This window comes from Danio rerio, chromosome 12 (assembly GCF_049306965.1).
Source record: "Danio rerio strain Tuebingen ecotype United States chromosome 12, GRCz12tu, whole genome shotgun sequence".
NCBI classification, from domain to species: domain Eukaryota; kingdom Metazoa; phylum Chordata; class Actinopteri; order Cypriniformes; family Danionidae; genus Danio; species Danio rerio.
The window spans coordinates 18,770,431-18,782,984 of record NC_133187.1 but is presented as its reverse complement, the minus strand read 5'-3'; the positions used below and the strand labels follow the sequence as shown (position 1 = coordinate 18,782,984).

Genomic DNA, 12,554 nt, shown 5'->3' with positions numbered 1-12,554 from the left:
AAACTGGATACATTTTGTGCTTACCTAAGCCACACACCTACTAGATATTAGGGAACAATTGAAAATATTGAGTCAATGCACTCTATGGCATAGTGATATTTTGTCCATTACAGGAATGTATGTTAACCTGTCACATGCCATATAGTTTTTTATTATTATTTATATATTTATAACTCCTCTATCTATTGATCTATTATAAATTAGAAAAAAAGTAGTTTACAGAATTAAACAATATTATAGTTTACTAAAACACAGAACTATAAAATATAAACCTAAAAATAAAATATAAAAAGTATTTCAGAAACTGCTGATTAACTGGGATTTTCACGCACATCCATCTCTAGGGTTTACGGCGAATGATTCTAAAAAAGAGAAATTATCTAGTGAACGGCAGTTCTGTGGGCGCAAATGTCTTGTTGATGTGAGAGGTCAGATGAGAATGGGCAGACCGGTTCGAGCTGATAGAAAGGCGACAGTAACTCAAATAACCACTTGTATGGTTTGCAGAGGAGCCTCTCTGAATGCACAACACGTCCAACCTTGAAGCAGATGGGCTACAGCAGCAGAAGACCACACCAGATGCCACTTCTGTCAAGTAAGATCAGGAAACTGAGGTTACAATTTGCACAGGCTCACCAAAATTGGACAATAGAAGATTGGAAAAACGTTGCCTGGTCTGATGAGTTGATTTCTGCTGCAACATTCAGATGCGAGAGTAAGAAATTGGCATCAACAACATGAAAGCATGGATCCATCCTGCCTTTTGTCAATAATTTAGACTGGTGGTGGGGGTGATGTAATGGTGTGGGGGAAATTTTCTTGGCACACTTTGGGCCAATTAGTACTAATTGAGCATGGTGTCAATGCCACAGCCCACCTGAGTATCGTTGCTGACCATATCCACCCCTTTATGACTACAGTGTACCCATCTTCTATTGGCTACTTCCAGCAGATTAATAACAAACCATGTCATAACGTGTAAATCATCGCAGACTGGTTTCTTGAACATAACAATGATTTTACTATACTCAAATGGCCTCCACATCCACAAGAACTCAATCCAATAAAGCACCTTTGGCTAATATGGCCCCAAATCTCTAAGGAATAGTACCTTGTTGAATTAATGCCACAAAGGATTAAGGCAGTGCTGAAAGCAAACCAGGGTCCAACCAGTACTTGTAAGGTATACCTAATAAAGTGGCCTGTATATTAACTGAAGATATTACCATTATGTCATGTAGGTTCTATAGGTGTATCTCTAGATAGACACATTTAAGTAACAAAGGCATCTCTATGATGACAAAGCAGCTTGCTCATCAATCAGTTCATTTCGGAGGAGTGTCATTTGTGCCATTCATGATCTCCTCCTGTACAATAGCGCTTCTGGAATCAGTATTCAGTTTTGATATTTAGTGCTCCCCGTCTTTCATTAATGAGCAGTGAGATCTCTAAAGCTCATGCTCTCACACTAATCTCACCAGGGACGTCACTGGAGCGGAAAACCAATTCAACAGCCATACATCAGCTTCCACTCTCCCTCGCTTTGCTAACACAATGTCTGGTGTTATTCTAAATGAGAATACATTTTCCCGACACAAATCCCTCTGCTGGAGGATTTGAGGGCCTTTGAGAAACTTCGGCCTTGTGCATCTTTGCTTTTCACTCATTGTATTAGATTAGCGGTGTTACTGCCTGCGCTCTTGTGTTTGACCTTCAGAATAAAATTGGCTTATGCAAATGAGCATGTGGAAATGCGTTCGCTACATTTACAACCGTACGTAATCAGGACGCTGGGGAGTTTTGAAGACCACATTGAAGCTGTCTGCGTGTGTGCGCGCTTGTGTCTGTGGATGCTAGGAGCTGGTAAATGTTAATAATGAATTCTGAGATGTGATTAATAAGTAAAGAAGCATCAAGCTGTTTGTTTGTTGGTGTGAAGATGAGTGTGATGAGCAGTGAAACTGTGAGCTGGAAAACACAGGAGATGCCACTCATTTCCTGCTGTCCCAGTTCTCTAAGTCACACGAGACACTGAGCTGCATGACTCGGAAAAACACCAGGGACTGACAAAGTTTTTCAGCACAAAGTGAGATATTACAAAGACAGCTCCACCTGAGAAGATGCACTTGATCTTGCTTTTCTCAACATTTTCTGTAGTTTTGACATTTGTGTTTTTTAGGTATTATTAATATATTAATGGTTAAAGACTGGTTACATTTTACTATTCATTCACTCATTAATTTTCTTTTCGGCTTAGTCCCTTTATTAATCTGGGGTCACCACAGTGGAATGAACCGCCAACTTATCAAGCGTATGTTTTACACAGCAGATGCCCTTCCAGCTGCAATCCATCTCTGGGAAACATCCATACAAACTCATTCATTACGAACAATTTAGCCTACCCAATTCACCTGTACCGCATGTTTTGGACTGTGGGGGACACCGAAGCACCCGGAGAAAATCCACACGAACACAGGGAGAATATGCAAACTCCACACAGAAACGCCAACTGACCCAGCCGAGGCTCGAACCAGAGACCTTCTTGCTATGAGGCGACAACACTACCTACTGCACCACTGCGTCGCCCACATTTTAATATATCTTTATTAATTAAAATAATATTGTTTATTGTTAATGTATTCATTTAAATAGAAAAGTAAAAAAAAAAACTATATTAATACTATTTAATATTTTGTTAGCAGTCTTTTGCTCAAAAAATCCAGTGATAATAAAAGATCAAGATCTTGACAAAAATAAATGAAAAATGTAAACAGTGAAATGAAAATGAACTAAGCATTTTAATACCTATTTATTATCATTTTTGTGGGCTGCATGGTGGTGTAGTGGGTAGTATGTTTTCCTCACAGCAAGAAGGTTTCTGGTTCGAGCCTCGGCTGGGTCAGTTGGCATTTCTGTGTGGAGTTTGCATGTTTTCCGCCTGTTTCCCCCGCAAGTTCAAAGACATGCGCTATTGGTGAATTGGGTAAGCTAAATTGTACGTAGTGTGTGTGTGTGTATGTTTCCCAGTGATGGGTTGCAGCTGGAAGGGTAGCCGCTGAGTAAATGCTGGGTGAGTTGCCGGTTTATTCCACTGTGGCGACCCCAGGTTAATAAAGGGACTAAAGATGAAAAGACAATGAAAGAATGAGTGAATGAATAAATGAATGAATGATAATTAACACAAGAAAACTTTTTGTTCTGTAAATTAACCATAAGACTTATTTAATATTTTAAATTGGCTTAATTGTCAATTCCATTAGTTTAATGATGTGCTTTGCCATTAATTTCATTTGAATGTTGGCTTTAGTTGTACATTTTCAGCCGATTTTAGTCAATTTGGCTGACAGAAAAATCATTGTCTTAATGTATGCGTGCAGTTTGGAGTTTTTATGATTAATTATCTGTTTTGTGACCCATAAAGCAATCTAATATATAGCCAAGTGTGAACATTTCCTGTATATAAAACGCATAGTACCAGGCAACGTTTTTCCAATCTTCTATTGTCCAATTTTGGTGAGCCTGTGCTAATTGTAGACTCAACCGGCATCATGTGTGGTCTTCTGCTGCTGTAGCCCATCAGATGGTTGTGCGTGAAAATCCCAGTAGACCAGAAGTTTCTGAAATACTCAGACCAGCCCATCTGACACCAACAATCATGCCATGTTTGAAGTCACTTAAATCACCTTTCTTCCCCATTCTGATGCTCGGTTTGAGCACATCCTCTTGACCATGTCTGCATGCCTAATTGCAGTGAGTTGCTGCCATGTCATTGGCTGATTAGAAATTTGCATGAACAAGCAGTTGGACCACCAATAAAGTGGTGGGTGAGTGTATGTTTCTATTTGTAATTCTAATGACTGAAAATGAATTTGTAAACTATTTTTTGCACTATTTCATAATATATGTTGAATGTACATGTATATTTTGTATATCTGTAAAATCCTAGCATGAATTATGTTACATATTTGCATATGTCTATATTATTTTAGAGCTTTTTATCAGGGCTTTGTCAAGTTGTAAGTTGTCGCATCGCTCCTTTAAATATTAAAGTAATTTATACTGTATTTGCATTCTGTAAATGTAAGAAACAATCACAAAAGCACAAAATTAAGTACGTGTTACACACACATTCACACCCACTTTGGTATGGAAGGTTTATGAGGACTCTCCATAGACCAAATATATTTTATAGAGTAAAAATCACTTATTGTGCAGCCCTACCCCTACTCCTAAACCCAACCGGAAAGAGGTTAATATGATCGAACACCTAATAAGGGGGTGAGCAGGCTTGGAGCCCGGTGGCTAGTCACCAACCCTCACAGGAAACCTGTGGCAAAATTTGCATGAGAAAAGAGTTTTAAGTGTTTTGAATTACAAGGAATTACAAACCGAACGCACTTTTTGCGTTAAGGCCCTTTTTTAAATTAATTTACTAATGGCAGCAAGCATTTTGCCTGCTACTTATACGCCTTGCACGCCTCTCGTTTTTGTCCTTGCACGCCGTGCTCTTGGAGTTGAAAAAAGTCAAATCAGAGTGGAAAAAGCGTGTTACGTCAATAAAATCTGTTTCATTCTCCGATCAAATAAAAGCAGAGGCGAGGTTTTTGTTAAAATGACATTTCAACATTCAACATTACCCAGCTGATTCAGTTGTTGCCTAGCAACATAAAATGCGCACCGCACTTCTTTTTTTCTTGTCAACAAAAAAGGCAGTGAGATACGATTCACATTTTGGAATGTAAAGGCGTGTGATCAGCCCCTAATAGATTACAACTTTAGGTCATACCCGTTGTACAAATTTCTGTCCATGTAAACCACAAGCATACAGAAAACACATTTTAGCTAGATTTGGTACCGAACATCTACTAACATCAACATCTAACATCTACATCTAAGATATTGGCATTGTTAGTGTTTGAAGATTTCAAAGTTATTATAAGTATAGAAGATGTACAAATGCTTTTTACACATAGTCTCTCACTATGGTGAATTTGAAAGTAAAAGTAAAAGACAGTGTTTGGAATGGTGCCTCTGTATTTTGGTTTATGTGGCTATTGTGGTAACTTTAGCAATCGCAGCCATCAGAAACAACTTCAGTTAGATTAAAGATGCCATGTACTTAATTGATTAAATAAGTTAAGTAATACTTTAATATGTACATATTAGGTATGTGAATTAGGTAAGTTAAAAAAAATCTTCAGAAATGGTTTTATATTCTCATTTCATTTGCATAAAACATTTCTAGAATCAGAAGGTCCATATTGACCATATTTGGAACGGTAGAAAATATGAATAAGCTGTGCTCTCTCTCAAAAATTACAGCTGAGTAATTGACACAAATTTTAAACGTGCAATTTAAAATTTGTGAAGGGGACGTACCTTGTAGGTGTAACTTGAAGTTATCATGACCCACGTCAAAACTATGTTGTCGGCTAGATGGCACTGTACCCATTACAGTTATTAAGATCTATGCCTACTCCACACCTAAACCCAACTATTCGTTATTAAAATCTACATCTTCACCCACCTAAACCCAGCCATCTCAGTATTAATGCCTGCACCTACTCCAGTGTGCATGTACAGCTGCGAGTTGCAGAGGCTTTTATACTCGACACGCTCGCCATTGTACTGTTATTTGCAACCACAGGGGGCATCCCAGAGTAAGCAAAACAGACAAAGAAGTCAGTGAGTGGAGTTGCATGAATGAATAAAATATCAAATTAATAGAATGTGGATATATTTGGAGATGATGGATGAAAACATTTGCTGAAAATGTACTCTGAAATGTATTTCCTCCTCTTGCCAATAGCATTTCTTTGTGACATCTTGCATAGTTGAATTGGATCTCGATAACTGCAAGTTACACCTCTACTACAAGTTTTAGACCCCTTTCATGTTACGCCCCCGTCTTGCAGTCCGCAGACAGATACACTTGGCCTTGGCTGGTCCCTGAAGCATATAATCACACCAGTGTGATTAAAACGTTCAGAGTGCACTTCATCAACTGCTAAAATTCAAATCTGATGGCGCACACTGAGACACAGAAAGATGTGTGCAGCGCTTGTCATAAATCACAATTGCTTGCAAACAAATTACATTTATTTTAGGTTACAGACATTCAAATTGACATAACTACAAGTAAAACATAGCATTTAAGGTTTGTAAAATACACACAGGTGTCTGTAGAGAGTCTATGGAAGTTATTTTTCAATATAACTGGATAATGTGCTTTGTTCACCTAAGATACACACTGTTAATGTTACTAGAATCTTATCTTAATTCATCTCCCAGATAAACAGTTGCTTACCTTCATGTATTTCAGAAGAAAATTCTGAAAAAAACATAACGTAAATCCAGCAGCTTGGATCTCTTCTGCTGATGTTGCTAGAAGGGATACAGCTGCGATCGGAAGTTAACGAAGTAGAAGAAGTATATTAAGCTATATCCCATTTAGACTTCACCACTTTTCAGTAGAGGGTAAAGTCAGATGGGATACAGCTGAGGATACTCACCTTAATATAGCATCATTTTAGTGACACTGTACAACAAACAATACATTTTAGATTTACACATAATACATTTACATTACCGTGAGGGTTGGGTTTACAATTAAGGTAGGGGTAGTTGTTAATAAAATACCTATTAATGTGTAATTTGTAAATAAAATAAATACTTCTTGTTAATTTCCGATCACATGTATGCCTTATAGCCGGCATGTCCAAACTTAGTCCTGCAGAGGGCCGGTGTTTCGCACAGTTTAGTTCCAACCCCAATCAGACACACCTGGGCTAGCTAATCAAGCTCCTACTAGGCTTTCTAGAAACATCCTTGCAGGTGTGTTGAGGCAAGTTGGAGCTAAAATCTACAGGACACCAGCCCTCCAGGATCGAGTTTGGACACCTCTGCCTTATAGAAACAATGGCGGTGCCCATTAGCCATCATATAACAAATAATACGATTATTATTAAGCTGTTTAAAGACAAAATGTACTCATTTATTCTTTTCGTCTTAATCCTTTGTAAAAATGTAATCTGGGGTCGCCACAGCGGAATGAACATTCAACTTATCCAGCAAATGTTTTACGCAGCGGATGCCCTTCCAGCTGCAACCCATCTCTAGGAAACATTCATACGCACTCATACACTACATAGCCAAACCCAATTCACCAGTACCGCAAGGATTTTTACTGTGGGGGAAACCGGAGCACTCGGAGGAAACCCATGTGAACGCAGGGAGAACATGCAAACTCCGCACAGAAACGCCAACTTAACCAGCCGAGGCTAGAACCAGAGACCTTCTTGCTGTGAGGCGACAGCACTACCTAACCCGCCACTGCGTCACAAGACAAAATATATGTTCTATCACATATTTGGAAATCGGAGTATCAGAAATGTAACAATATAATTAGAACATTTGACAATACTAAAAAGAGCAAAAATAAACAAAATACAACATATAAATAGATCATTTGGGCTGGTGGGTCACGCTTCTGGTGTGCAACCTACTTTTGGGTGCTTTCACACTTGTGAATCGATTTAGTTGTTCCGAAACAGAGATTACAAATGTTACATTGTTGCTCTTTGCTCTTGGAGCGGTTCACGCGAGTAAACTCTCCTCACATTGGTCAGAGTGTCAGGGTGTATTTTGCAGCGTCCCGCTCAGCTGTCAGGAGAGGTGGTGGTTTGGTGGTGATTTACAGGGTGCGCGACGTGTCTGAGGAGAGATGCGGTGGGGAGGGGTGAGAAGGGTGCGCGACGATGCCTATTTGAGGACCGGGAGGGAGACGCGAGATTACCGGGAGATCATCACTCATTTGCGGGCATCCGGAGACTCGCGAAACTTCCCGCCATACTCATAATTCTCTCTTCATATAGCGGTATGCCTATTACATATCCATAAAACACTGTGATATAACCGCGCTCGGATCGGATCGCTTTCTCACTGCAATCGAACCGCTCCAGGGTTCATGTCAATCGAGCCAAGACCACCTCATTCAAGCGATCTCTGAGCGATTACTTTGGCACTAACTGGGCAAACGAGACACGTTCCGAAACAAAAGTGTAGGTGTGAAAGCACCCTGAGTAACGATCACAAAAAAAATCACGCAGGAGGGTCAGCTGGAGTATTTAAAACTCACACATGAAAGTGTTAAACACACTTTACGGTTAAAAAACAATCTGCATCTCCTGTTCTCAAAATAAGAGTCCCACATACAAAGTTAGTTTGATATAAACTTAAAAAGAACCAAGGGAGGAAAATGGTATTGTTGTCTCTCTAGGAAACATTGTCTAACGCAGCCTGAGGCATGCATATTAATGACCCCAGAGAAATATTTCAGTCTGTGTTTTGACTTTGATCTGCTGATGACACGGCTGCTCTATGGCTGCTCCAGAATGTGACCTAAAGAACATACAAATCTTGAAGGCGTGCCACATAAGTCATGTAACAGTCTTTTTTTGTGTTCTGATGGGCCTAGTTTCACCAGGTTTTCACACTCGCAGAAATTACATGAGAACAGGGAAACAATGGTTCTTTATAAGGCACCTTTAAATAACCACTAAGTTTTGGCTGGAAGGACATTCCTCTGCATAAAACATGTACAAGAGTAATTGGTGGTTCATTCTGCTGTGGTGACCCTTGATAAAATCAGTGACTAAGCTGAGTGAACTTTAATAGTCTTTTGTACTTAACTTTTATTTGAGTGCAAGTTAAATAAAACTCAAATAAAATGTTATTTTCCTTGCCAACTATCTGAAATAAAGGATAGCTTTATCACTTTATGTTTATGTTAAGTAATAAAAAAGGATTGTAATTTTATGGTTTTAGACTACTATAATAGTCCTTTTATAATAGATTTTCTTCTGTTCTTCTTTTGTACTTCATTTCCCATAAACCTTTTCATTCCTCATTGTGCAACTGCCGTCTTGGGATTATTTTGCAGTTATGTAAAATGTTAAATCTCTGCACCATTGCCAAAGCCTTGCTGTATACGTTGCAGGGTTTTTGGAATGGCTGGTATGAAGTCAAACAATGCTATCAGCCCAAGGTCTGTTTGTGCTACCAAGAGGACCAGCTCACTTCCTGTTTCTGACAGATATTCAGATAAAGTTCCCAAAAAAGAAGGGATGGTATTATCCATATAAAACATATACACACACTCCCTCTGCTGGCAACACATGTAATTTAAAAAAAAGCTACACAGCGGGGGGTTTATAAGTTACATGAGAAAGTGTAATTAATTACTGTACTAGTATTAGTTGTGGGTATTGGAAATGTACTTATTTACAATTCAAACTGGCTGCATGTACTTTTACTTGAGCACATTTCTGAAGAAATCATACTTTTTTTACTCCTCACGACTGTTTTTAACTAAAAAAAGTTGTAGTAACATATTTAAATGTTATTTTATTCACATTAAAAATGGTTAGCGGACAATCAATTGCATGGTTGACATGTGTTGTGTTTTTGTGTGTTTAAAAAGCATCGTTTCAGCTTTCCATACAGCCATTGACAAAATGAAGAGAACACAATTAAATGTGATGTTTGTCAGCATTTGCATTTTATAGCTTTATGTTTGAGTAAAACAAACATTTTTGAGTGTGTTGACTGAGGATTTTTCTTCAAAAAATGCTGTTAAAATTGTCATTTAAACCATAAGATTTATTTAATCATGACAAAAATGAACAAAAAAGCTGCCTTGTTTTCAGTCATTTTTTCCTTTGTTCTTACAAATCGCCCCAAAGTGTTTAAGGAATATTCTGTGTTACATTATTCGTAAAGCACACTTTGCAATATTACCAGAAGTGGATAAACAGCATTTTATTTATATATTGACTATTGTATAGTGACATAAATAGGACAGAGTAGGGCTATATTTTTGTTCTCCACTCTGCAGCATTTTAATTGTTCTATATACACTACCTGACAAAAGTCTTGTCATCAATCTCATTTGTAAGAGCAACAAACAATAACTTGACTTCTGGTTGATCATTTTGAAAAGTGGCAGAAGGTAGATTTTTCTGATGAATCATCTGTTACACTGCATCACAATCATCACAAATACTACAGAAGACCTATTGTTACTTGCATGGACCCAAGATTCTCACATAAATCAGTCAGGTTTGGTAAGGGAAAAATCATGGTTTGGGGTCACATTCAGTATGGAAGCATGTGAGAGATCTGCAGAGTGAATGGAAACATCAACAGCCTGAGGTATCAAGACATTTGTGCTGCCCTTTACATTACAAACCACAGGAGAGGGCAAATTCTTCAGCAAGATAGGGCTCCTAATACTTCAGCCTTCAGTTCCTGAAGGCAAGCATGGTCAAGGTGCTCTAGGATTGGCCAGCCCAGTCACCTGATATGAATGTTATTGAGAGTGTCTGTGGTAAGATGGAGGAGCCATTGAAGATTAATCCAAAGAATCTTGATAAACTCTGGGAGTCCTGCAAGACAGCTTTCTTTGATAAGTTATTTGAGTCATTGATGTATCGATGCAGTCTTCCAAGCTCATGGGAGTCAGACACAATAATAAATCTTTTCCACTGCAGCATGACTTTATAATCTATACTGTACATTATTTCTGTTAAGTGTGAAGACTTTTGTCTAAGTAAAGCCAGACCTTACTGTCCTAATTAAAAATCAAGACATGATCATATTTCATTTTGGTACAATGAGTGTAATCTAGAGGCCTTTGCCTTTAATATAAGCCACTTCTGATACCACAATGATCAACTAGAAGTCAAGTTATTATTTGTTGTTTCTAAAACTTGAATAGGCGACAATACTGTCAGGTAGTGTAGATAGATGTAAGTATAATTTTTTTTGGACATTTGGTATTTTAAGCAAACCTATACAGTATTTACCCTATAAATACATACTAACCTTTTAAAGCTGAACATATTTACTTTTTAATCAAGTATTTTTTGCCCATATACTTTAATTGAGTCATTTTTATTACATTTCACACCATCTGTACAGTACATAAATATACTTAAAAGTTTTATTGTCGTTGATTTTTTATTACAGAAGTCAAGCCTGTAGTGTTTCTCCAACACGGTCTTCTCGCTGCTGGAAGTAACTGGGTGACAAACCTGCCCAACAACAGTCTGGGATTCGTTTTAGCTGATGCTGGATTTGATGTATGGATCGGGAACAGTCGCGGGAACACCTGGTCCTGCAAACATGTCAGCCTTGACCCAAGACAGAAAGAATACTGGAAGTTCAGGTATACAAAACTAACATTTTTATGGAAGTGGTGTGTAATATTCAACATATTTAAAGGCGCAGCATGTCATTTCACCACTAGAGGGTTGTATTCTAAACTAACAAAGGTGTAGTTTGATAACATTGTGACTGAGTGTGGAATCACCACCTTGCGTAAATTGCAATACAGATATCTAATTGCATCTATGCATTGACTAAACATGTAAATCGCTCATGCTTGATGCTTCATCCACATCTTGTATGAATGTACCATTGATACACTGATAAGCTACGCAAAAAAAAATCTGTTAATTTTAATTTGGTTTAGTTTGTTGATGACATTGAGATATTCTTGAAGCTCCTCAGTGAACTATGGCTATAGTAAATACTGCATGTAAAAATAAATAAAATGTTTTTACTTTAAACTTGCCTAAATAGCAGTCGAGTGTCTGACATGAATTCTTCTGTTAGATGATAGATAGTCGTGTGTTTATTAGTCATGCTGAATCAATGATAGCAGTTAAATCTTCTGTTTATTTAGCAGCCACTATTTTCCCCAGGGGATTTGGTGGGTTTCTTCATATGAATTTGAGTATGTTTGTGAGAACGCCCTTTGGCCTTTGCCGGAGATTTAGTACTAATCACACCATGTTTCCATGAGAAGATGTGCATGACAATCCCAGCTTTGCTTAATCATGTTTGCAATTTCAATTTGATTAATCGTCTATCCCCAGCTGAAAGTCGTCAAAGTGAAAGAGCGCTGATAAATACAAAAGCAGCAGAGCTTTTATTATACCACAGTCCACTCCAACCCTTCCAGTTTTGTCATGATTCTTTTTTTCTATGAATTTTTAAAATCGTTGATAAAGTACATATGTCTGCAAAATATAACATTATTTTATTCATTCATTCAATTTCCTTCAGCCTAGTCCTATATTTTTTAGGCGTTGCCACAGCGGAATGAACCTCCAACTATTCCAGCATACTGTATGTTTTACGCAGCAAATGCCCTTCCAGCTGCAGCCCAGTACTGGAAAACACCCATACACTCTCACATTCACATACACACACTCATACACTACGGCCAATTTAGTTTATCCAATTCACCTATAGTGCATGTCTTTGGACTGTGGGGGAAGCACCCGGAGGAAGAAATGCCAACTGACCCAGCCGGGACTTGAACCAGCTACCACCTTCTTGTAAGGCAACAGTACTAATCACTGAGCCACCGTGCCACCCTGACAGTATTTTACTTTAAAAATATTTGAGTGTTGTTTTTTTAGATATTTTGATGAAAATAAAATCTTACATAATGTTCTATTTAAGGCCTATTCACAACTGGAATTGTA

The 12,554-nt window shown here is 38.1% G+C and overlaps 1 protein-coding gene across 3 annotated transcripts in view; it reads left to right on the top strand.

Annotated features, from left to right (window-relative positions):
- The window catches only part of lipf (lipase, gastric), a 42,541-nt gene that overhangs the window by 14,711 nt on the left and 15,276 nt on the right, over positions 1 to 12,554 (top strand). For 2 of the 3 annotated variants that reach the window (XR_012387526.1, NM_213404.1), the window contains 1 exon segment: positions 11,029 to 11,227. Coding sequence is in view for 1 of the 3 variants with exons in the window: in NM_213404.1 (NP_998569.1) it covers positions 11,029 to 11,227 (199 nt within the window). In the remaining 2 variants the exon portion in view is untranslated. 3 annotated transcript variants of the gene reach the window in all.